Raw genomic sequence first — 21,913 nt, 5'->3', positions numbered from 1 at the left:
ACTATTTGACATTAAAGAAGTGATAGAATATAAACCAGGGCTTCCTGTGAGCTGAGCCTGCTGAGGCTACTGGCACGTGGTGCACCAATCGCTGTGTCTGAACATCTCATATGGAGGAGACATTAGCGGGAGGGACTCTCTGGACTGCACTGTCTGGAGAAGAGATAAATAGGGAGGCAATACTAGAGCCTCATTTTTCCTTGCTGTAACAACAAGGCCGAACAAGAATACACTACGTTTCCATCAAAATACCGTGTCCACTTTAAACGCTGTGAGGATTATAGGAAAATCTGATTCTGTGGAAATGATTGCATGCAATTGGAAATGGAGCGGAAATTGGAATCTGGAGCGAGTTGGTTGGATAATCGCTGTGAGACCTTCTGATAGTGACACTTCCTGCTCTTACCTCACAGCTACGAGTTCAAGGTGAAACCCAAGAACGAGCTTGGAGAGGGGCCACCCAGTGAGCCTGTGTCCTTCAACACTGAATCAGGTACAGTATGGGCCACATTGTTTTCTAGGCCAGCACTAATACGCCTCATTAAACGGCACAAGAACTTGGTGATTAGTTGTTTCGTTGAATCGCTGACTTACACCATTACCTATTCAGGATCAGTTAAAAGTTCAAGAGCCACATCTGGCCTTTGGCGTAGGCCATCTGTTGACTAGGTCAGGCATTTGGCGTTAAACAAACAAACAAGCATCCACTAAAATACGCATGTACAAACGTACTAACGCACAACATCGTCAGCCAGCTCCAGTCATGTCTGGCGGTCCACTGCTTACTGGTGTAGGGGTCTGTAATTAACTAGCTGTTATTAACCTAATGATTTCAGCATGGCCCCTCCATTTCCATAACATTGGCTGCTGCCTCTCCATGTAAACTGCCTCCAACCCCAGAAGTGCTGTCCGGCTGCCAGCTCTCCCTCATCCTGCATTGCAGCTCACAACACACTCAATCAAACTCACTAATACAACAGCGTATCAAAAATGAATGGCAAGTAGGGAATCAGGTCATTTTTATGTTTCTGGGAGGACCTCACCGCTCTATGTGAGAGATGATGAGGAGTTTGAAAGCAGATGATTTGTCCTGGAGTCTCCTGGAGTCCCACACTACCATATCAGACTGGCTCTTCAGTGCCAAAGTGGACTAAATGACTTGCCGTAGATGTTGTATGGCTTTGCTACAAGACGTGTGGTTTTGTGGTCTTTTCTTTAGGAGAATCACCAACTTATTTCAAAATCGTTTCGGAACCATTTGTACAGTCTATTCTGAGAAGAAGACATTTGAAAGCACCTACTAACTCACATTTCTCTTTCTGCCTCTTTCTCTCCATCTCTCCATCCCTCCGTGCTGCAGCTGACCCACGTGTGAGTGAGAATGTCTCAGGTAAGCTTCTCAGTCTGTGGTCTGTCCTGAGCACTGGTGCCAGGTGACACATTCCACCAGGCTGAATGAATGGATGATCTAATGAAAGTCTGGCCTGGCACAGTGAGAGTCTGTGGAGACTCAGGCCACAGTGCCCCAGTGCAGCAGTACACTGCTCTCCATCCAATATCTATGAGCTCACTTCTTCCACACCCAACTCACAGCCAGACCAAACATTTACACAGCTAAATGAATGGAGACATTTTTATTTTCCCTTTCATTTCATCAGTAGTAAAAGGCTGTGATACACTTAAAAGACAACTCTGTTTGGGAATGCAAATATACATTTGGGCTTCTACACATCTCTATTTTCTTAATTATTATCTTTGTTTCATGCTTCATGCCTTTGATATTCCACATTCTAATATTTTGTTAACTCTTTCCTGTAGGAAAAGATGCCATCTGGACCCAGTTCCCCTTCAAGACAGACTCATACTCGGAGTGCAATGGCAAGCAGTACGTGAAGAGGACCTGGTACCGCAAGTTTGTGGGCATCCAGCTCTGCAACTCCCTCCGATACAAGATATATCTGAGTGATTCTCTCAACGGTCAGTTCTGCTTCCAGCGCTCAGTGTCTATAGTACAGTACAGAACAGTACTGTAGCTCAGTTTAAATTGACATCCCTTTTGACAACTTTTCCCCCTAATAACTTTGCAGGTAAATTTTACAACATTGGGGACCAGACTGGCCATGGTGAGGACCACTGTCAGTTTGTAGACTCGTTCCTCGATGGAAGGACAGGAAACCAAGTCAGGGCTGACCAGCTGCCAGCAAGAGAAGGTACAAGCTACAGCACTGACAGATCTATCTTTGAATTGTTGAAATGCGAACCTGTTAAGAATATGCTTAATATCCATGCCTGAAAACAACTACATTTTCACAATGTCTAAAATGACTCAAAGTTCAGCCCCTCACTTCATTTTGTCTGTCACATACAGGGTATTACAGGGCTATGAGACAAGAACCTGTCAACTTTGGTCAGATAGGAGGGAACTCTCACGTCACCTACGTGTCATGGTACGAGTGTGGAACAGCCATTCCTGGCAAATGGTAGGACCCCCCCCAAAGCTGTCTGTGGAGAAGCCCGAAGGATATACAGTACATATCAAACCGGCTGGGAAGGTGGCAGGAGGGGTCCTTCTACGCATCCAATCAGTCTCTGGATGCTACATATCCCCCATCTATCCGCCTCCGAACACCAGCCATGTAAAAACGTGTACAGGATCTCCGTGTCAGGTTAATATAATGTCCATATGTAATAGCCTTATCTTATTTATCAAACATGACAAAAAGGCAAACGGATAAAAAGAACATAGTATGAGATAGATGGAGAAACTTCTAACTAACAGAGTGAGGTAACAAACATACAGTAGATATCTTTTTTTTTTAAATAATGGGAAGCTGGCTCCCTGAAACTTATTTTGATAACGTGTATAATATTATTTATCAAAGTGTTTGATGCCATGTTCATAGTTCTAGGAAATGGGTTATAATGCAACGCTTTTGCTGTACAGTACGAGTTGTAGAGTTTCAGACAACCTGCCGGAATTTCATGATTTCATTCAGTGACCGATTCATGGTGCAAGAATTGTTCCATAAATTGGTCAGTCTTAGGGCTCTATTCAATCCGTATCGCTGAAGCTCAGTGTTGTGGCGCGATTGAAATGTAAAGGCAATATTTCCGAGTTAGTGGAGACTGCATTCATGGTAAACGCTGCATATGTCGGCTCAATGGGAAATTACCTTTACATTTCCATCACGCAATCTTGAACGCTTCAGCGAAACAAATTGAATCCAGCCCTAGTTCAATATACACCTTCAGAGAAGATAATGCTGTATATATTAACATGAAGTCCACTCTCACACATATCCACTAACCAGTGGAGGCTGCTGAGGGGAGGACGGCTCATAATAATGGCTGGAACGGAGTAAATGGAATGGCATTAAACATGTGGACACCATGTATTTGTTGTATTTGTTAACATTCCACTAATTCCGCTCCAGTCATTACCACAAGCCCGTCCTCCCCAATTAAGGTGCCACCAACCTCCTGTGCCAGTAAAGTTCATTGTATGAATGTTGACCGAGCAATGGCACATGGTGCACCTGCATCTTCCCCTCGCAGTCACCTAAAACCAAAAACAAGCATTGGAAAATAAGCACACACGCAAAACACACAGAGGACGTCTTGTACCAAACCAATATTTCTCCTTCATTAGCCCTGATATATGGGGTGGCTATGCATGGGAGGTCTTTAAACATGCAATTTGCACAGCATAAATGTATTTATATGTATATGGAGAGAAAGTATTTTTTCAACTAACTTTTTCAAAAGACACGTCCGTTAAAGTTAACGTTCATACTTCACAGTGTTCCACTGGCAACATTTTACAACCTCTGATACAACACGTTGTATATATCTTGTTGGAAAATAAGAGGGATATCTTATCTTCTTAGTAGCCTTGATAAATGGTACAGAGAGGAGTCCTGTTGAATGATTTCTTAGTTTTGTACAAAAATACACTTTTTGGCTCAATGCGCTTGCAGATCAGTGTTTTTATACTTATTTTTTATGGAAAATGTTTGTCATATGGAACTGTACTCTTGTTTTTTTAAACATACTTTCATTCCTGTATCTATTTTCTAATAATAAAAACAGAAGTTCTGTTCCTTTTTTATAAAAAAAATATATGTCCTTGACATTTTTCACTTTGGGTAGCTAGAAGGATAGTGTTTTCCAGTTGAAGAAGCGTACAGGTGGAACTTGAAAAATAAACTGCCTTCCTTAACTGGGCTGCTCTGTTTCATCCATAGAATTTCTATTAGGTAGAAAAGAAAACGTAGTGTTTTTTATGGTCTGTCTATGTTGACATGAGATGTTGACCACCACTGAGCCGATCCCCTTACAGCTCATACATCCTGGTGTACTTTCCCCATGTCAGAGTAGAACCACATCGCCAATTAGAAAAATCAACAGACATCCATGGATTACCACACTTTTCCAGAGAAAGCCCAACGAACGCCAAATTCAACACAAGGACATTCTTCGAAATCGCAGGGGCAAGGGGAAAAAAGGCTCTCAATGTCTGTATTAGCTTTCCAAGAGAAAGTTATAGTCTGGGCATAACAGCAAATGTCACATCAAGGTGGAGCGTTCCCTCAAATAGGACAGTAGTCTGAACCCAGGAACCTGACTGCATCTCCCACAGCTGACCTACATACGCTTTTAGAAGCAGTCTTTCAGAAGGAAGTTCAAGTTATGTCACTCTCACACAAAACCAGCAGGCTAAATACTGCTAAAATAACCACTCATACAAAACCGACAGGTTAAATACTGCTAAAATAAACACTTCATACAAAACCAACAGTCTAAATACTGCTAAAATAACCACGTCATAGAAAACCAACAGGCTAAATACTGCTAAAATAACCACTTCATACAAAACCAACAGGCTAAATATTGCTAAATAAACACTTCATACAAAACCAACAGGCTAAATACTGCTAAACTAACCACTTCATACAAAACCAACAGGCTAAATACTGCTAAAATAACCACGTCATAGAAAACCAACAGGCTAAATACTGCTAAACTAACCACTTTATACAAAACAAACAGGCTAAATACTGCTAAACTAACCACTTTATACAAAACCAACAAGCTAAATACTGCTAAACTAACCACTTCATACAAAACCAACAGGTTAAATACTGCTAAAATAACCACTTCATACAAAACCAACAGGCTAAATACTGCTAAACTAACCACTTCACCCTTGTTGCTTTAGTAATAATAACACTGCTCTGTATTAAGAAGGATGGACCAGTCTGTGCAGGCAATGAGACATTACCAGCTGAATGTTATTTTTTTGTTACAATAAGATTTGCAGAATGATAAAGATAAGCTTCAGCTAACCAGTGCCATCAGGGACACTGCCAAGCTTGGTGCCAAGCTGATCCATTGGGAACAACTCAGCGGTACGAGTTGAATGGGAATGTTATACAGATATAGGATCTTCATTTGAGACAGTTTGCTACAGCAGGAAAATAATCCTGCAGCAACAGGACATCTGATTTATTATGTGGATTATAATTAAATTGGGATTTTTGTAGGTGTTGATAATTTTTTTGTAAGGAAAAATCTCATCTCAAATTTCAAAGTGGATATTGCAAACATCGAAAGCCTTTTTATACCACAAATACACTACAAATTGCTTACAGTACATTCGGAAACTATTCAGACCCCTTGACTTTTTCCATATTTTGTTATGTTACAGCCTTATTTTAAAATGTATTAAATTGTGTTTTTTCCTCATCAATCTACACACACAATACCCCATAATGACAAAGCAAAAACAGTTTAGACATTTTTGCTAAGAAAAAAAATATAAAAAAAATGAAATATCACATTTACATAAGTATTCAGACCCTTTATTCAGTACTTTGTTGAAGCATCTTTGGCAGCGATTACAGCCTCAAGTCTTCTTGGGTATGACGTTACAAGCTTGGCACACCTGTATTTGGGGAGTTTATCTGATTCTTCTCTGCAGATCCTCTTATACTCTGTCAGGTTGGATGGGGAGCGTTGCTGCACAGTTATTTTCAGGTTTGATCGGGTTCAAGTCTGGGCTCTGGCTGGGCCACTCAAGGACATTCAGAGACTTGGCCCGAAGCCACTCCTGCATTGTCTTGGCTGTGTGCTTAGGGTCGTTGTCCTGTTGGAAGGTGAACCTTTGCCCCAGTCTGAGGTCCTGCGCGCTCTGGAGCAGGTTTTCATCAAGGATCTCTCTGTACTTTGCTCTGTTAATCTTTCCCTCGATCCTGACTAGTCTCCCAGTCCCTACCGCTGAAAAACATCCCCACAACATGATGCTACCACCACCATGCTTCACTATAGGGATGGTGCAAGGTTTCTGCCAGATGTGACGCTTGGCATTCAGGCCAAAGAGTTCAATCTTGGTTCCATCAGACCAGATAATCTTGTTTCTCATGGTCTGAGTCCTTTAGGTTCCCAAGCAGGCCGTCATATGCCTTTTACTGAGGAGTGGCTTTCGTCTGGCCACTCTACCATAAAGGCCTGATTGGTGGAGTGCTGCAGAGATGGTTGTCCTTCTGGAAGGTTCTCCCATCTTCACAGAGGAACTCTGGAGCTCTGCCAGAGTGACCATCGGGTTCTTGGTCACCTCCCTGACTAAGGCCCTTCTCCCCCGATTGCTCAGTTTGGCCGGGTGGCCAGCTCTTGGTGGTTCCAAACTTCTTTCATTTAAGAATGATTGGAGGCCATTGTGTTCTTGGGGACCTTCAATGCTGTAGACATTTTTTGGTACCCTTCCCCAGATCTATACCTGGACATGATCCTGTCTCGGAGCTCTCTGACAATTCTTTTGACCTCATGGCTTGGTTTTAGCTGTAACATGCACTGTCAACTGTGGGACCTTATATAGACAGGTGTGTGCCTTTCCAAACCATGTCCAATCAAATGAATTTACCACAGGTGGACTCCAATCAAGTTGTAGAAACATCTCAAGGATGATCAATGGAAACCAGATGCACCTGAGCTCAATTTCAAGTCTCATAGCAAAGGGTCTGAATACCTATGTAAATATGGTAATTCCAAAAAAAACTAAAACAATTTTCACTTTGTCATTATGGGGTATTGTGTGTAGATTGATGACGATTTTTATTTATTTAATACATTTTAGAATAAGGCTGTAACGTAACAATGTGTAAAAAGTCAAGGGGTCTGAATACTTTTCGAATGCACTGTAACAGTACATAGAGGCTTCTGTCCAAACATGCTGGCAAGACAGACTACATACAACAATGTCAGCAGTGAGTATAGTGTAAGTGGCCATGTCTCACTACACCACTACACCGCCCACCCACACCGCTTTACACAAGGGAAACACAAAAAGGGAACCACAAATCCCACGCAGCTGTTTCAACAGCAGGGCATTCACTGTATAGAGGAACAGTTTCACAGTATGGCCTTTATAGCTAGCTGGTTTCCCATGTTAGCAGGGGTAGAACTGCAGGGCTTGGCTGTTAATCAAATACACTGTATAATTAATGATCACAAGCAGAATTCAGCCTCAACAGTTGATAAATAAGCTCTATGGAGTGTAAGGCCAAAATGCCAGTGGTGAAATCACTATGCATGGACATTACATCATTGAGTGGTGATTTCTCATAATTTCAGGCATTAGGCAATGCATGTGTTAAAAAACTGTAGGGATTCTGTTTAGTTTAGGAGTTAGACTTAAGGTTAAGACTGAAGGTATAGGGGCCAGTCATTTGGGGTTGAATCCTAAGTAAAATATTGATAAAGCCTCTTTTACACGACATTGTGAAGCCCAAAGTGTATGCAGAGACAGAAATATAGAAGCATGTCAAAACAACTGAGTGTAGTAGAAAAACAACGGCGCACGATAACAGATGTCTGTATGTGTTGTACTGAAATCAGTTCTCAAATCATGGAAATGTGCACCAGACGCCAGTCCACAGATCTCCATTCAACAGTCTGTCAACCACTGTCTGACACTGTTATGAAACAAATGAAAACCAAGAAAATCGAAGCGTCCCATTTCTATTTGAATTGTATTGAATTGAGGTCCATGTCTATGGGATATTCCAACTCACAAGCCCTGCATGTAATGTATACAGTCTGCTATTGTTGAGCCGTATGCAGACACAATGGAATGACTGTCATTTTTGGTGTATGCGCGAGTGCGTGAGTGCTGACATGCGTGTGTGTGCTCAGATCTCTGTCAACACTAACAGAGGAAACGATCGGGGACCACATGAAAAGTCACTCACCAGCCTTGGGAAAGTCTTTTCATGCGATTATTGGTAGCCTAGTGGTTAGAGTGTTGGGCCAGTAACCGAAAGGTTGCTAGATTGAATCCCCGAGCTAACAAGGTAAAAATCTGTCGTTCTGCCCCTGATCAAGGCAGTTAACCCACTGTTCCTAGGCTGTCATTGTAAATAAGAATTTGTTCTTAACGGACTTGCCTAGTTAAATAAAGGTTAAATGAAAGAAGAAATGTGTCTGAGAAAATAAAATAAAATGAGCTAATCAATGACTTGGACTTGAATGGGATCTGAATGTCACTACCCAGGAAGTGTTCAGCACTCTGAACAGCACATGCTGGTACTGTAACCGATCCTCTAGATTTCAGGGGATGTGATAAAAGTCCACTTCCCGGTTACTGACAGTAAGCACATGGCCCTGGGGAGTTTAAACAGCAGGCCTCTGGGAGGGTCTGTTCTGCAGCCAGCTAGAAATGTTCAGTCTCTTTCTCTAGGGGTGCATCTAAAAATGGCACTCTATTCACTATATAGGCCTAGTGCACTACTTTTGACCAGGGTCCATAGGTGGTTCGACCAGGGCCCATAGGTAGTGTACTATATAGGGAGTAGGGTGCCATTTCAGATGCAACCGTAGTGTGTTCTGCAGCCAGCTGGAAGTTCTCTCTCTCTCTCTCTCTCTCTCTCTCTCTCTCTCTCTCTCTCTGAGAAGGCATGTGTGTACTGGGGTCGTTCATCACATCCACATCCAGCTGTATCACCATCACGTCTCTAGAGCAGGGTTTCTTAAACTATGGGTCGGGACCCGAAACGGGCCCTGGGCATATGAGAGATGGGTCACAAATTATGACAATACATCTATAATCACATACTATTTCTTCTTCATCTGGGTCGTTGGAGTACGATTTGGGTCACAGGAGGACAGTACATTTCTCATTTGGGTCTGGAACTGAAAAAGTTGAAGAACCCCTGCTCTAGAGGACTGCTGGCAAAAATACAATTTCATTGAAGCTGACTTTAGGGGCTTCTCTTCTCTGTGATTTGTCTCAGTAGCAATCACTGTGACTGTTGTGAAATAAGACAGTGTTAAACTCAGTACTGACTGTCGTACCCCTCACCCCAGTCACTCAGCCACAAAGTGCATTGTGTGAAGGAGGTTCTGATAGTAAGTAAAAATGTTTGTGACAATGCTCTTGTCTAGCAATTCAACAGCATGGATGACATTTGCAGAGGAGTTGTGAAGAATGACCTTTCCCTTTCAAGGACATACATAGCAGAATACACTGAAAAGACGAAAAAAGAGAGCTGTCCAGGCACTCAGTATTCGGTCAACCAGACAAAAGCACTCCTAAAACGAAAAGACATAAAACTGTTTTACTAGCATTACAAATACGGGGTAAAGCTTGCGTGGTCCATTTTCTGTTTTAATGTTATGAGCTACAACGCTTCACGTCAGTACAAGATAGACAGAGGCCCATAACCAACATGAATGACGGAGCAAGACGTTAGCACAGTCCTGCAGTGGACAGACGAGGGCTGTGAAAACAATCACAACACTAATCTCTATGCAGGGATCCCATGCTTGTATGAGGTAGTCATCACAGAGCAATACTACATTAATCTCCATGCCCCTCTTCACTGTCATCCACCTTCCCCGGAGCCAAGCACCCTTCATCCTCCATCCTCCTTCCATCTCTCCATTCATCCCTCAAAAAAAAACATTTTTCCTTATACAGGGAATCCCTGCCCAGATAGGATTAGGGAATTTCCCTTGGACCACAACTCATCTATCAAGGAAGCCCTTGAGAGAAACATGACAGGGAGAAAGAAAAACGGAGGGGGTGAGAGTCCTAATCCGACGCAGTGTTTTCCTTTTACACACTCCATTCCCCTCAGCTGGGATGCTCTCTCTCACACACACACACTTATTTTCAACACAAAACAGTTTTCCTACAAACAAGCCAGCCTGTGAAGTTCAGAGAACAAAAACTCAGCGGTCTTAATGGAGAATTGATGTTGAAAAAATGTGGGACATTCCAACTGTACTGACTAATGACCACAAGTTTATGGTCCTGAACCTCTTTAATGACCACCATTAATTAAAGAGGATTAGAAAGTGTGAGGAAAACAGAGGGGAGGGCTAAAACGACAGGGAATCGATGGAGAGAGAAAAAAAAACGTTGTAAATACAACCTATATTCATGTTTATTTATTTTCCACTTTGTACTTTAACTATTTGCACTTCGTTACAACAATGTAAATTCACATAATGACATTTGAAATGTCTTTATTCTTTTGGAACTTGTGTGAGTGTAATATTTACTGTTCACTTTTATTGTTTATTTCACTTTTGTTTATCCATTTCACTTGATTTGGCAATGTAAACATATGTTTCCCATGCCAATAAAGCCCTTTGAATTGAACTGAGAGAGAGAAAAACAGACAGAGAGAGAGAGAAAAAGAGACAGAGAGAGAAAAACAGACAGAGTGAGAGACAGACAGACAGACAGACAGACAGACAGACAGACAGACAAACAGAGAGCGAGAGAAACTGAGAAAGAGAGAGAGAAAGAGAGAGAGAAAGAGAGCGAGAGAGAGTGAGAGAGCAAGAGAGAGAGAAAGACAGAGACAGAGACAGATAGAGCAACAAGGGGCATTTCTAGAGAAAGCGAGAGAAGAGGGTGGTGCTGAGACAGACTGGTACAGAGAAGCCATAGTCTCCATGATGATAAATGAGAGAGTGTGTTATGCCAGAGGTGGGCAGAGCATTACTACATCACAGAGAGTGTGAGCAAATTCCAGACAACATGGAAACTGTTGGGCAACCAGGACTCAAATGTTTTGGCCGAGTTTTGCCATTTTGCTCCTGATGCGCACATCAAATCACTGGGCATAAACCTAAAAATAAAACACAGTAAAACAATGAGCAAAAGCAGTAGAAACGGTTAATAAATGTTTTATTTACCATAAAAAATAAATGGGCTTTCCATGCTTTGAGCGACTGTGGATGCATGCAATGGTTTTCCTAACTGAGCGAGGCTCTGTTCTCATTTTCTCACGGGGAGTTGAGTTGACTCATATTATGGGTCTAAATAGAGAGATAAAGTGGATTATGGGTGTTTGGCGATAGTGTTACAGTGGCTGAAGTTCAGACTAACATTCTGTTGGTGTTGAGATGATGATTTAGGGCTGAGAAGGTTATTTGAGGCCATAAATAAAATAACAAATACAGATTAGTATTAGTCCCAAATGGCGCCCTATTCCCTACATAGTGCACTACTTTTGCTACTGCACGATATATGGCACTATAGGGATTATGGTGCCATTTGGGACGTAGCCTTAGCCCCAAATCCTCTTGAACCTACCCGTAAGGCCTTGTTAGTTAGTAGCAGATAGTAGTGATAAAGTGGTGACACTGCTGTCTCAACATCTCTGATATAATGAGGTTAGGGTTGATTGGGTGTTCTGATACAATGAGTTTAGGATTGGTTGGGCGTTCTGATACAATGAGTTTAGGGTTGATTGGGCATCTGATATAATGAGGTTAGGGTTGATTGGGGATCTGTATAATGAGGTTAGGGTTGGTTGGGTATTCTGATACAATGAGGTTAGGGTTGGTTGGGCATCTGATATAATGAGGTTAGGGTTGGTTGGGTGTTCTGATACAATGAGTTTAGGGTTGGTTGGGCATCTGATATAATGAGGTTAGGGTTGATTGGGGATCTGTATAATGAGGTTAGGGTTGATTGGGGATCTGTATAATGAGGTTAGGGTTGGTTGGGTATTCTGAGACAATGAGGTTAGGGTTGATTGGGGATCTGTATAATGAGGTTAGGGTTGGTTGGGTATTCTGAGACAATGAGGTTAAGGTTGGTTGGGCATCTGATATAATGAGGTTAGGGTTGATTGGGGATCTGTATAATGAGGTTAGGGTTGGTTGGGTATTCTGATACAATGAGGTTAGGGTTGGTTGGGCATCTGATACAATGAGGTTAGGGTTGATTGGGGATCTGTATAATGAGGTTAGGGTTGGTTGGGTATTCTGAGACAATGAGGTTAAGGTTGGTCGGGCATCTGATATAATGAGGTTAAGGTTGGTTGGGCATCTGATATAATGAGGTTAGGGTTGATTGGGGATCTGTATAATGAGGTTAGGGTTGGTTGGGTATTCTGAGACAATGAGGTTAAGGTTGGTCGGGCATCTGATATAATGAGGTTAGGGTTGATTGGGATCTGTATAATGAGGTTAGGGTTGGTTGGGTATTCTGAGACAATGAGGTTAAGGTTGGTTGGGCATCTGATATAATGAGGTTAGGGTTGATTGGGGATCTGTATAATGAGGTTAGGGTTGGTTGGGTATTCTGATACAATGAGGTTAGGGTTGATTGGGGATCTGTATAATGAGGTTAGGGTTGGTTGGGTATTCTGAGACAATGAGGTTAAGGTTGGTCGGGCATCTGATATAATGAGGTTAGGGTTGATTGGGATCTGTATAATGAGGTTAGGGTTGGTTGGGTATTCTGATACAATGAGGTTAAGGTTGGTTGGGCATCTGATATAATGAGGTTAGGGTTGGTTGGGTGTTCTGATACAATGACCAAAGGTTAGGGCTAGTTGGGGATTGGGCTTCAGAAACAGATGGAAAGTAAAAACGACATAATATAAATACGGTTCTGCCGGAGAGTATCCATTGCAACTAAAACCAAATGCATTAGACTCAAGTGTCAAAACACAACAACCATTGGGCTGTTTCATCCAATGACATATCTAACCTCTTTGAGAGACTCTGAAGGCACCATGACCATGCCAACGACCGGACGGTTGAGAAAAAACCTGTAAGTGCGGTTAGCGTTGTCGGCGCACCTTAAAGTGACACATGTCAAAGGACTCGTAGCCTTGAACTCTGAGTACCTGTAAGGGATCCTGTATGTGTGTGTGTGTGTGTGTGTGTGTGTGTGTGTGTGTGTGTGTGTGTGTGTGTGTGTGTGTGTGTGTGTGTGTGTGTGTGTGTGTGTGTGTGTGTGTGTGTGTGTGTGTGTGTGTGTGTGTGTGTGTGTGTGTGTGTGTGTTAAATCCACTTGGCTGACTCTACTACTCCGTGGCCTGTTACCCATCAACTCTGTTACATAACTCAAGACAGGAGTCCAGTTTCCCCAGTCACTCTTGTCAAGGCTCATTGCAATAAGAAGTTCATGTCTTTTCAACAGAAGGACGATAGAGGAGGAATGACAAGGGAGCTTTTCCTTCAATCACTCCTATTATCCAGACACTATCTACCCTTATTAGGTGACTGTACATTCTCCAGCTGTTGATTGAGTTGTGACAAGAGGTTTTGACAGTACCGAGGACAGACGGAGACATTCCATAATACATTCCTTGGGTAATTGTCTGTATGGCCTCATGAGTGTAAACCCACAGCATTCAAAGCACCTGTTCCCCAGACGTCTCCACCTCATCGCTTTCGAAAACATACATTCTCAAATTTGCCACTGCTGTCATGAGTGACTTCTTTTCAAAGAGGACCAGAGGCAAAACAGCTGCCATTTCTTTCATTTCTTCTCTTCCTCCAAAAAAGCATGTAAAAACTAAGAAATACAGTCTGAAACAATCAACTAATTTGTTCCTGAGAGGAATTTCGTGATCGACTCCAGCAACTCTTTCTTCATCCAGTTTTGATCAGAACATTTTCAGAGTTCGTCTTCACCAGCTGGCTTTCAAATAAGATTGAAATGTATTGTATCAAATTGCTTCCCCACCTGTCCTCCATCCTACTTTAGTCCAACCCTTAGAACAATCAAACCTCTCAACAACTCTGAAAAGGCACTGCGTGGCTTAAAGGTTGAATTACAGATTTGCTATCTTAGTTTGATCACTCTGTTGTCGCAGGAAATGCACATTGTAGTCTATTAAAGGTTTATAAAAGCTTCTAAAGTTTGTACTTTCCACTTTAACATTTCTGACTTGATTTGCCCTAATGAAAAATGTATCAACACTTACAAAAAATATCCATTAATTATAATCCACATAATAATTCACATTTCCTGTTTCCATTTCCTGAGAAGCAGAGTCAAATTAAGATAGACCATCTGTACCTGTACAAGAGATGAGCCCAATAATATATAATGTATTCCCATAGTAATGATGCTTTACTGTGAGAAACATTTAAACCATTTAACCTGTAGACTCTAGTGGATGGAATAATGTTGCCGAAAGGCTGCACAAATTATCAATCACTCCTACGACCCAGAAACTGTCACGTCCTGACCAGTATAAGGGTTGTTTGTTATTGTAGTTTGGTCAGGACGTGGCAGAGGGTATTTGTTTTATGTGGTTCGGGGTGGTGTTTTTGTAGAAGGGTATTTGATTTATGTATTCTGGGTTTTTTGGGCACTGTTCATTGTTAACGTATTTCTATGTTTAGTCTAGTTAGTTGTAGTTCTATGTTTAGGTTAATGGGGGGTTGGACTCTCAATTGGAGGCAGGTGCTTTCTCGTTGCCTCTGATTGAGAGTCCTATATATGGGTATGTGTTTGGTTTAGTGTTTGTGGGAGATTGTCTCTTGTTTTGCGTGTGTGAGCCTTACAAGACTGTTTGGTTGTTCGTGAGTTCTTCGTCGTTTGTTATTTTGGTGTTTTCTTGGTTTCAATAAATATCAAGATGAGTATCCACATTCCTGCTGCGTTTTGGTCCTCCTTTCCCGACGACAACCGTGACAGAAACAATCTACCCTCATTAGACGACTGTAAATTCTCCAGCTGTTGATTGAGTTGTGACGAGGTTTTGATAGTACCGAGGACAGACGGAGACATTCCATAATACATTCCTTGGGTAATAATCTGCATGGCCTTGTCAGTGAATGAGCTTGACCTCATTTATTACTGTAAACCCCATAGCATTCAAAACACCTGTTCGCCAAACGTCTCCATTGAAGATAACTCATCTCTTTCGAAAACATACATTCGCAAATTGCCACTGCTGTCATGAGTGAACTTATTTTCAAAGAGGCCCAGAGACAAAACAGCTGCCATTTCTTTCATTCATTCTCTTCTCTTCCTCCAAAAATGAAATACAGTCTGAAACAATTCATTATTTTGTTCCTGAGAGGAATTTCCTGATTGACTCAAGCAACTTTTTCTTCATCCTGTTTTGATCAGAACCTCTCTTCACCTTTCATTTATTTTTCAGAGATCTTCTTACAAAGCTGGCTTAAAAAAAATAATATTTATATCTATAAACTTGCTTCTCCACCTGTCCTCCATCCTCTCAACAACTCCGAAAAGTCACTGAGCGGCTTAAAGTTTGAATTACCTGTACAATTGTTCCAACAGGGTTCTTCGGCTGTCCGCATAGGATAACCCTTTTTGGTTTTAGGTATAACCCTTTTTGGGTTCCATGTAGAACCCTCTGTGGAAAGGGTTCTACATGGAACCCAAAAGGGTTCTAACTGGAACGAAAAATTGTTATTTAAACGGTTCTCCTATGGGAACAGCTAAAGAAGCTTTTAGGTTCTAGATAGCACCTTTTTTCAAAGAGTGTACAAGAGTTGGGTCCAATAATATTCATATGATGTATTCCCTTAGTAGATATTCTTTACTGTGAGAAACATCTAAACCAGGGATCACCAACCCTGTTCTTGGAGAGCTACCCTCCAGTAGGTATTCCCTCCAACTCCAGTTGTAACTAACTTGATGCAGCTGATCAACCAGCTAATTATTAGAATCAGGTGAGCTAGGTAGGGTTGGAGTGAAAACCTACAGGACAGTAGCCCTCCAGGAACATGGTTGGAGAGCCCTGATCAAAACCATTTAACCTGTAGACTCGAGCGGATGGACTCCAACTGATCCGCCAGTAGCCGATGACTAATAGCTGATAAATCAGTTGTGCTGTTTAATATGTCACTAGAAAGAAAAGACAAGGGAAGCAGCACATCCCAGAATGTACACTGCTCAAAAAAATAAAGGGAACACTTAAACAACACAATGTAACTCCAAGTCAATCACACTTCTGTGAAATCAAACTTTCCACTTAGGAAGCAACACTGATTGACAATACATTTCACATGCTGTTGTGCAAATGGAATAGACAACAGGTGGAAATTATAGGCAATTAGCAAGACACCCCCAATAAAGGAGTGGTTCGGCAGGTGGTGACCACAGACCACTTCTCAGTTCTTATGCTTCCTGGCTGATGTTTTGGTCACTTTTGAATGCTGGCGGAGCTTTCGCTCTAGTGGTAGCATGAGACGGAGTCTACAACCCACACAAGTGGCTCAGGTAGTGCAGCTCATCCAGGAAGGCACATCAATGCGAGCTGTGGCAAGAAGGTTTGCTGTGTCTGTCAGCGTAGTGTCCAGAGCATGGAGGCGCTACCAGGAGACAGGCCAGTACATCAGGAGATGTGGAGGAGGCCGTAGGAGGGCAACAACCCAGCAGCAGGACCGCTACCTCCGCCTTTGTGCAAGGAGGAGCAGGAGGAGCACTGCCAGAACCCTGCAAAATGACCTCCAGCAGGCCACAAATGTGCATGTGTCTGCTCAAACGGTCAGAAACAGACTCCATGAGGGTGGTATGAGGGCCCGACGTCCACAGGTGGGGGTTGTGCTTACAGCCCAACACCGTGCAGGACGTTTGGCATTTGCCAGAGAACACCAAGATTGGCAAATTCGCCACTGGCGCCCTGTGCTCTTCACAGATGAAGCAGGTTCACACTGAGCACATGTGACAGACGTGACAGAGTCTGGAGACGCCGTGGAGAACGTTCTGCTGCCTGCAACATCCTCCAGCATGACCGGTTTGGCGGTGGGTCAGTCATGGTGTGGGGTGGCATTTCTTTGGGGGGCCATGTGCTCGCCAGAGGTAGCCTGACTGCCATTAGGTACCGAGATGAGATCCTCAGACCCCTTGTGAGACCATATGCTGGTGCGGTTGGCCCTGGGTTCCTCCTAATGCAAGACAATGCTAGACCTCATGTTGCTGGAGTGTGTCAGCAGTTCCTGCAAGAGGAAGGCATTGATGCTATGGACTGGCCCGCCCGTTCCCCAGACCTGAATCCAATTGAGCACATCTGGGACATCATGTCTCGCTCCATCCACCAACGCCACGTTGCACCACAGACTGTCCAGGAGTTGGCGGATGCTTTAGTCCAGGTCTGGGAGGAGATCCCTCAGGAGACCATCTGCCACCTCATCAGGAGCATGCCCAGGCATTTTAGGGAGGTCATACAGGCACGTGGAGGCCACACACACTACTGAGCCTCATTTTGACTTGTTTTAAGGACATTACATCAAAGTTGGATCAGCCTGTAGTGTGGTTTTCCACTTTTATTTTGAGTGTGACTCCAAATCCAGACCTCCATGGGTTGATAAATTGGATTTCCATTGATTATTTTTGTGTGATTTTGTTGTCAGCACATTCAACTATGTAAAGAAAAAAGTATTTAATAAGATTATTTAATTCATTCAGATCTAGGATGTGTTATTTTAGTGTTCCCTTTGTTTTTTTGAGCAGTATATTTATTTACATTACATGCTCTAGTAGTACATGGTCTATCAGTCACCTTATGGAGATCTGAATAGCATACCATCCCTGTGTTCGTTTTGGGGAGAACGTGTCCTTACTCTGCCTACTCTGTCCTTACTCTGTGCTCTCGTGGAGATTTTCCTTGGGGTTTCAAACAAAAGAAATAACTAAACTAATGGAGCTTCCAAAAGACATCAGTTAATCAACGCTGGACCCAGATCTTCCACCCCCAGAGACTCTCTGTGCCTGCACTGCCTGAGGTGGACCGCCAACTCACTGTCATGTCCAGGACTTGATTGTTCAAACAGACGAAAAGATCGAGGCGGACAAAATCGTCCAAATATCTGATCGTTTCTACAGAACTGAGAGAGGAGAGGAGGCTCTGCACACCGTGCCAGTGGAGAGGCTGGCTGTCAGGAACGAGGGGGATGAATTCCCAGAAGAATGATTATAATCTGAAACGTTTGGCAGAGCCAGAGACGCTAGATTTATGTTTGAAATTACGATTGGACATCCACACAGAGAGTGGGAATGGTTTGTAGAATATTTTGTCTGGTGTATGTTACACAGGAGGTTGGTGGCACCTTAATTGTGGAGGTTGGGCTCATGCTAATGACTGGAGCGGATTCAGTGGAATGGTATCAAAAAATCCAACACATGGTTTCCAGGTGTTTGATACCATTCCATTAGCTCCATTCCGGCCATTATTATGAGCAGTTCTCCCCTCAGCAGCCGCCACTGGTAGGTTTCACTGCAGCATGCACTCCAGAGAGTCTCTCGTTCCACGAACAATCCCTGCTTGTCCTTATTACCCATTTCTGAGAACTGGTATTTATTGAGGTCTATTTAAAAAGAGTTTATTTCCAAAACGCTATATCCAACAAAAAAAAATTTCATCATAAATGAATGGTTATAGGTATCTTCATGTGTGTGTAAAACATTACTGATCTCATATATTTTCGACGTGTATTAAAATTGGTATTTAAAGTAACCATTGTTTAGCTGAAATGGAATGTTGGTATCCTGCGTATTTAACATATGAATTGAACACATCATAAATCTAGCCTCATGCTATAGTGTTTGGATAGAGTAAGACCTCTTACCAAATGGCACGCTATTCCTTACCCTTCACCTCCACTGTGACCGGAGTGTCAATGGCAATTCCTTACCCTTCAGCTCCACTATCAGCTTGGTGTCAATGGCTATTCCTTACCCTTCAGCTCCACTATCAGCGTAGTGTCAATGGCTATTCCTTACCCTTCAGCTCCACTATCAGCTTGGTGTCAATGGCTATTCCTTACCCTTCAGCTCCACTATCAGCGTGGTGTCAATGGCTATTCCTTACCCTTCAGCTCCACTATCAGCGTGGTGTCAATGGCTGTTCCTTACCCTTCAGCTCCACTATCAGCGTAGTGTCAATGGCTATTCCTTATTAACCTTCAGCTCCACTATCAGCGTGGTGTCAATGGCTATTCCTTACCTTTCAGCTCCACTATCAGCGTAGTGTCAATGGGTATTCCTTAACCTTCAGCTCCAATATCAGCTTGGTGTCAATGGATATTCCTTACCCTTCAGCTCCACTATCAGCGTAGTGTCAATGGCTATTCTTTACCCTTCAGCTCCACTATCAGCGTAGAGTCAATGGCTATTCCTTACCCTTCAGCTCCACTATCAGCGTGGTGTCAATGGCTATTCCTTACCCTTCAGCACGACTATCAATGGCTATTCCTTACCCTTCAGCTCCACTATCAGCGTGGTGTCAATGGCTATTCGTTAACCTTCAGCTCCACTATCAGCTTGGTGTCAATGGATATTCCTTACCCTTCAGCTCCACTATCAGCGTAGTGTCAATGGCTATTCTTTACCCTTCAGCTCCACTATCAGCGTAGAGTCAATGGCTATTCCTTACCCTTCAGCTCCACTATCAGCGTGGTGTCAATGGCTATTCCTTACCCTTCAGCTCCACTATCAGCGTGGTGTCAATGGCTATTCCTTACCCTTCAGCTCGACTATCAGCTTGGTGTCAATGGCTATTCCTTAACCTTCAGCTCCACTATCAGCGTGGTGTCAATGGCTATTCCTTACCCTTCAGCTCCACTATCAGCGTAGTGTCAATGGCTATTCCTTACCCTTCAGCTCCACTATCAGCGTGGTGTCAATGGCTATTCCTTACCCTTCAGCTCCACTATCAGCGTGGTGTCAATGGCTATTCCTTATCCTTCAGCTCCACTATCAGCTTGGTGTCAATGGCTATTCCTTAACCTTCAGCTCCACTATCAGCGTGGTGTTAATGGCTGTTCCTTACCCTTCAGCTCCACTATCAGCGTGGTGTCAATGGCTATTCCTTACCCTTCAGCTCCACTATCAGCGTGGTGTCAATGGCTATTCTTTACCCTTCAGCTCCATTATCAGTGTGGTGTCAATGGCTATTCCTTACCCTTCAGCTCGACTATCAGCGTAGTGTCAATGGCTATTCCTTACCCTTCAGCTCCACTATCAGCGTGGTGTCAATGGCTATTCCTTAACCTTCAGCTCCACTATCAGCGTGGTGTCAATGGCTATTCCTTAACCTTCAGCTCCACTATCAGCGTGGTGTCAATGGCTATTCCTTACCCTTCAGCTCGACTATCAGCGTAGTGTCAATGGCTATTCCTTACCCTTCAGCTCCACTATCAGCGTGGTGTTAATGGCTATTCCTTACCCTTCAGCTCCACTATCAGCGTGGTGTCAATGGCTATTCCTTACCCTTCAGCTCCACTATCAGCGTGGTGTCAATGGCTATTCCTTAACCTTCAGCTCCACTATCAGCGTGGTGTCAATGGCTATTCCTTAACCTTCAGCTCCACTATCAGCTTGGTGTCAATGGCTATTACTTACCCTTCAGCTCGACTATCAGTGTAGTGTCAATGGCTATTCCTTACCCTTCAGCTCCACTATTAGCTTGGGGTCAATGGCTATTCCTTAACCTTCAGCTCCACTATCAGCGCGGTGTCATTGGCTATTCCTTACCCTTCAGCTCCACTATCAGCATGGTGTCAATGGCTATTCCTTACCCTTCAGCTCCACTATCAGCGTAGTGTCAATGGCTATTCTTTACCCTTCAGCTCCATTATCAGTGTGGTGTCAATGGCTATTCCTTACCCTTCAGCTCGACTATCAGCGTAGTGTCAATGGCTATTCCTTACCCTTCAGCTCCACTATCAGCGTGGTGTCAATGGCTATTCCTTAACCTTCAGCTCCACTATCAGCGTGGTGTCAATGGCTATTCCTTACCCTTCAGCTCCACTATCAGCGTAGTGTCAATGGCTATTCCTTACCCTTCAGCTCCACTATCAGCGTGGTGTCAATGGCTATTCCTCACCCTTCAGCTCCACTATCAGCGTGATGTCAATGGCTATTCCTTAACCTTCAGCTCCACTATCAGCTTGGTGTCAATGGCTATTCCTCACCCTTCAGCTCCACTATCAGCGTGGTGTCAATGGCTATTCTTTTCCCTTCAGCTCGACTATCAGCGTAGTGTCAATGGCTATTCCTAACCCTTCAGCTCCACTATCAGCGTGGTGTAAATGGCTATTCCTTAACCTTCAGCTCCACTATCAGCGTGGTGTCAATGGCTATTCCTTAACCTTCAGCTCCACTATCAGCTTGGTGTCAATGGCTATTCCTACCCTTCAGCTCCACTATCAGCGTGGTGTCAATGGCTATTCCTTAACCTTCAGCTCCACTATCAGCGTGGTGTCAATGGCTATTCCTCACCCTTCAACACCACTATCAGCTTGGTGTCAATGGCTATTCCTTACCCTTCAAGCTCCACTATCAGCTTGGTGTCAATGGCTATTACTTACCCTTCAGCTCCACTATCAGCTTGGTGATAATGGATATTCCTTAACCTTCAGCTCCACTATCAGCGTGGTGTTAATGGCTGTTCTTTACCCTTCAGCTCCACTATCAGCGTAGTGTCAATGGCTATTCCTTATTAACCTTCAGCTCCACTATCAGCGTGGTGTCAATGGCTGTTCCTTACCCTTCAACACCACTATCAGCTTGGTGTCAATGGCTATTCTTTACCCTTCAGCTCCACTATCAGCGTGGTGTTAATGGCTATTCCTTACCCTTCAGCTCCACTATCAGCGTGGTGTCAATGGCTATTCCTTACCC

The 21,913-nt window shown here is 43.2% G+C and overlaps 1 protein-coding gene across 10 annotated transcripts in view; it reads left to right on the top strand.

Annotated features, from left to right (window-relative positions):
• The window catches only part of LOC106574775 (target of Nesh-SH3), a 32,739-nt gene extending 28,520 nt beyond the window's left edge, over positions 1–4,219 (top strand). For all 10 annotated transcript variants that reach the window (XM_045697983.2, XM_014150846.3, XM_014150843.3 and 7 more), the window contains 5 exons: positions 414–493; positions 1,361–1,390; positions 1,819–1,977; positions 2,088–2,210; positions 2,369–4,219. In XM_045697983.2, coding sequence (XP_045553939.1) covers positions 414–493; positions 1,361–1,390; positions 1,819–1,977; positions 2,088–2,210; positions 2,369–2,484 — 508 coding nt within the window. In that variant the 3' untranslated portion in view covers positions 2,485–4,219. The remainder of the gene's footprint in view (positions 1–413; positions 494–1,360; positions 1,391–1,818; positions 1,978–2,087; positions 2,211–2,368) is intronic.
• The last annotated feature ends 17,694 nt before the right edge of the window (positions 4,220–21,913 follow it).

Source organism: Salmo salar, chromosome 16 (genome assembly GCF_965601325.2).
Source record: "Salmo salar chromosome 16, fSalSal1, whole genome shotgun sequence".
Taxonomy (NCBI): Eukaryota; Metazoa; Chordata; class Actinopteri; order Salmoniformes; family Salmonidae; genus Salmo; species Salmo salar.
Note: the sequence above shows the minus strand (reverse complement) of the source record. Positions and strands in the feature narration are given on the sequence as shown.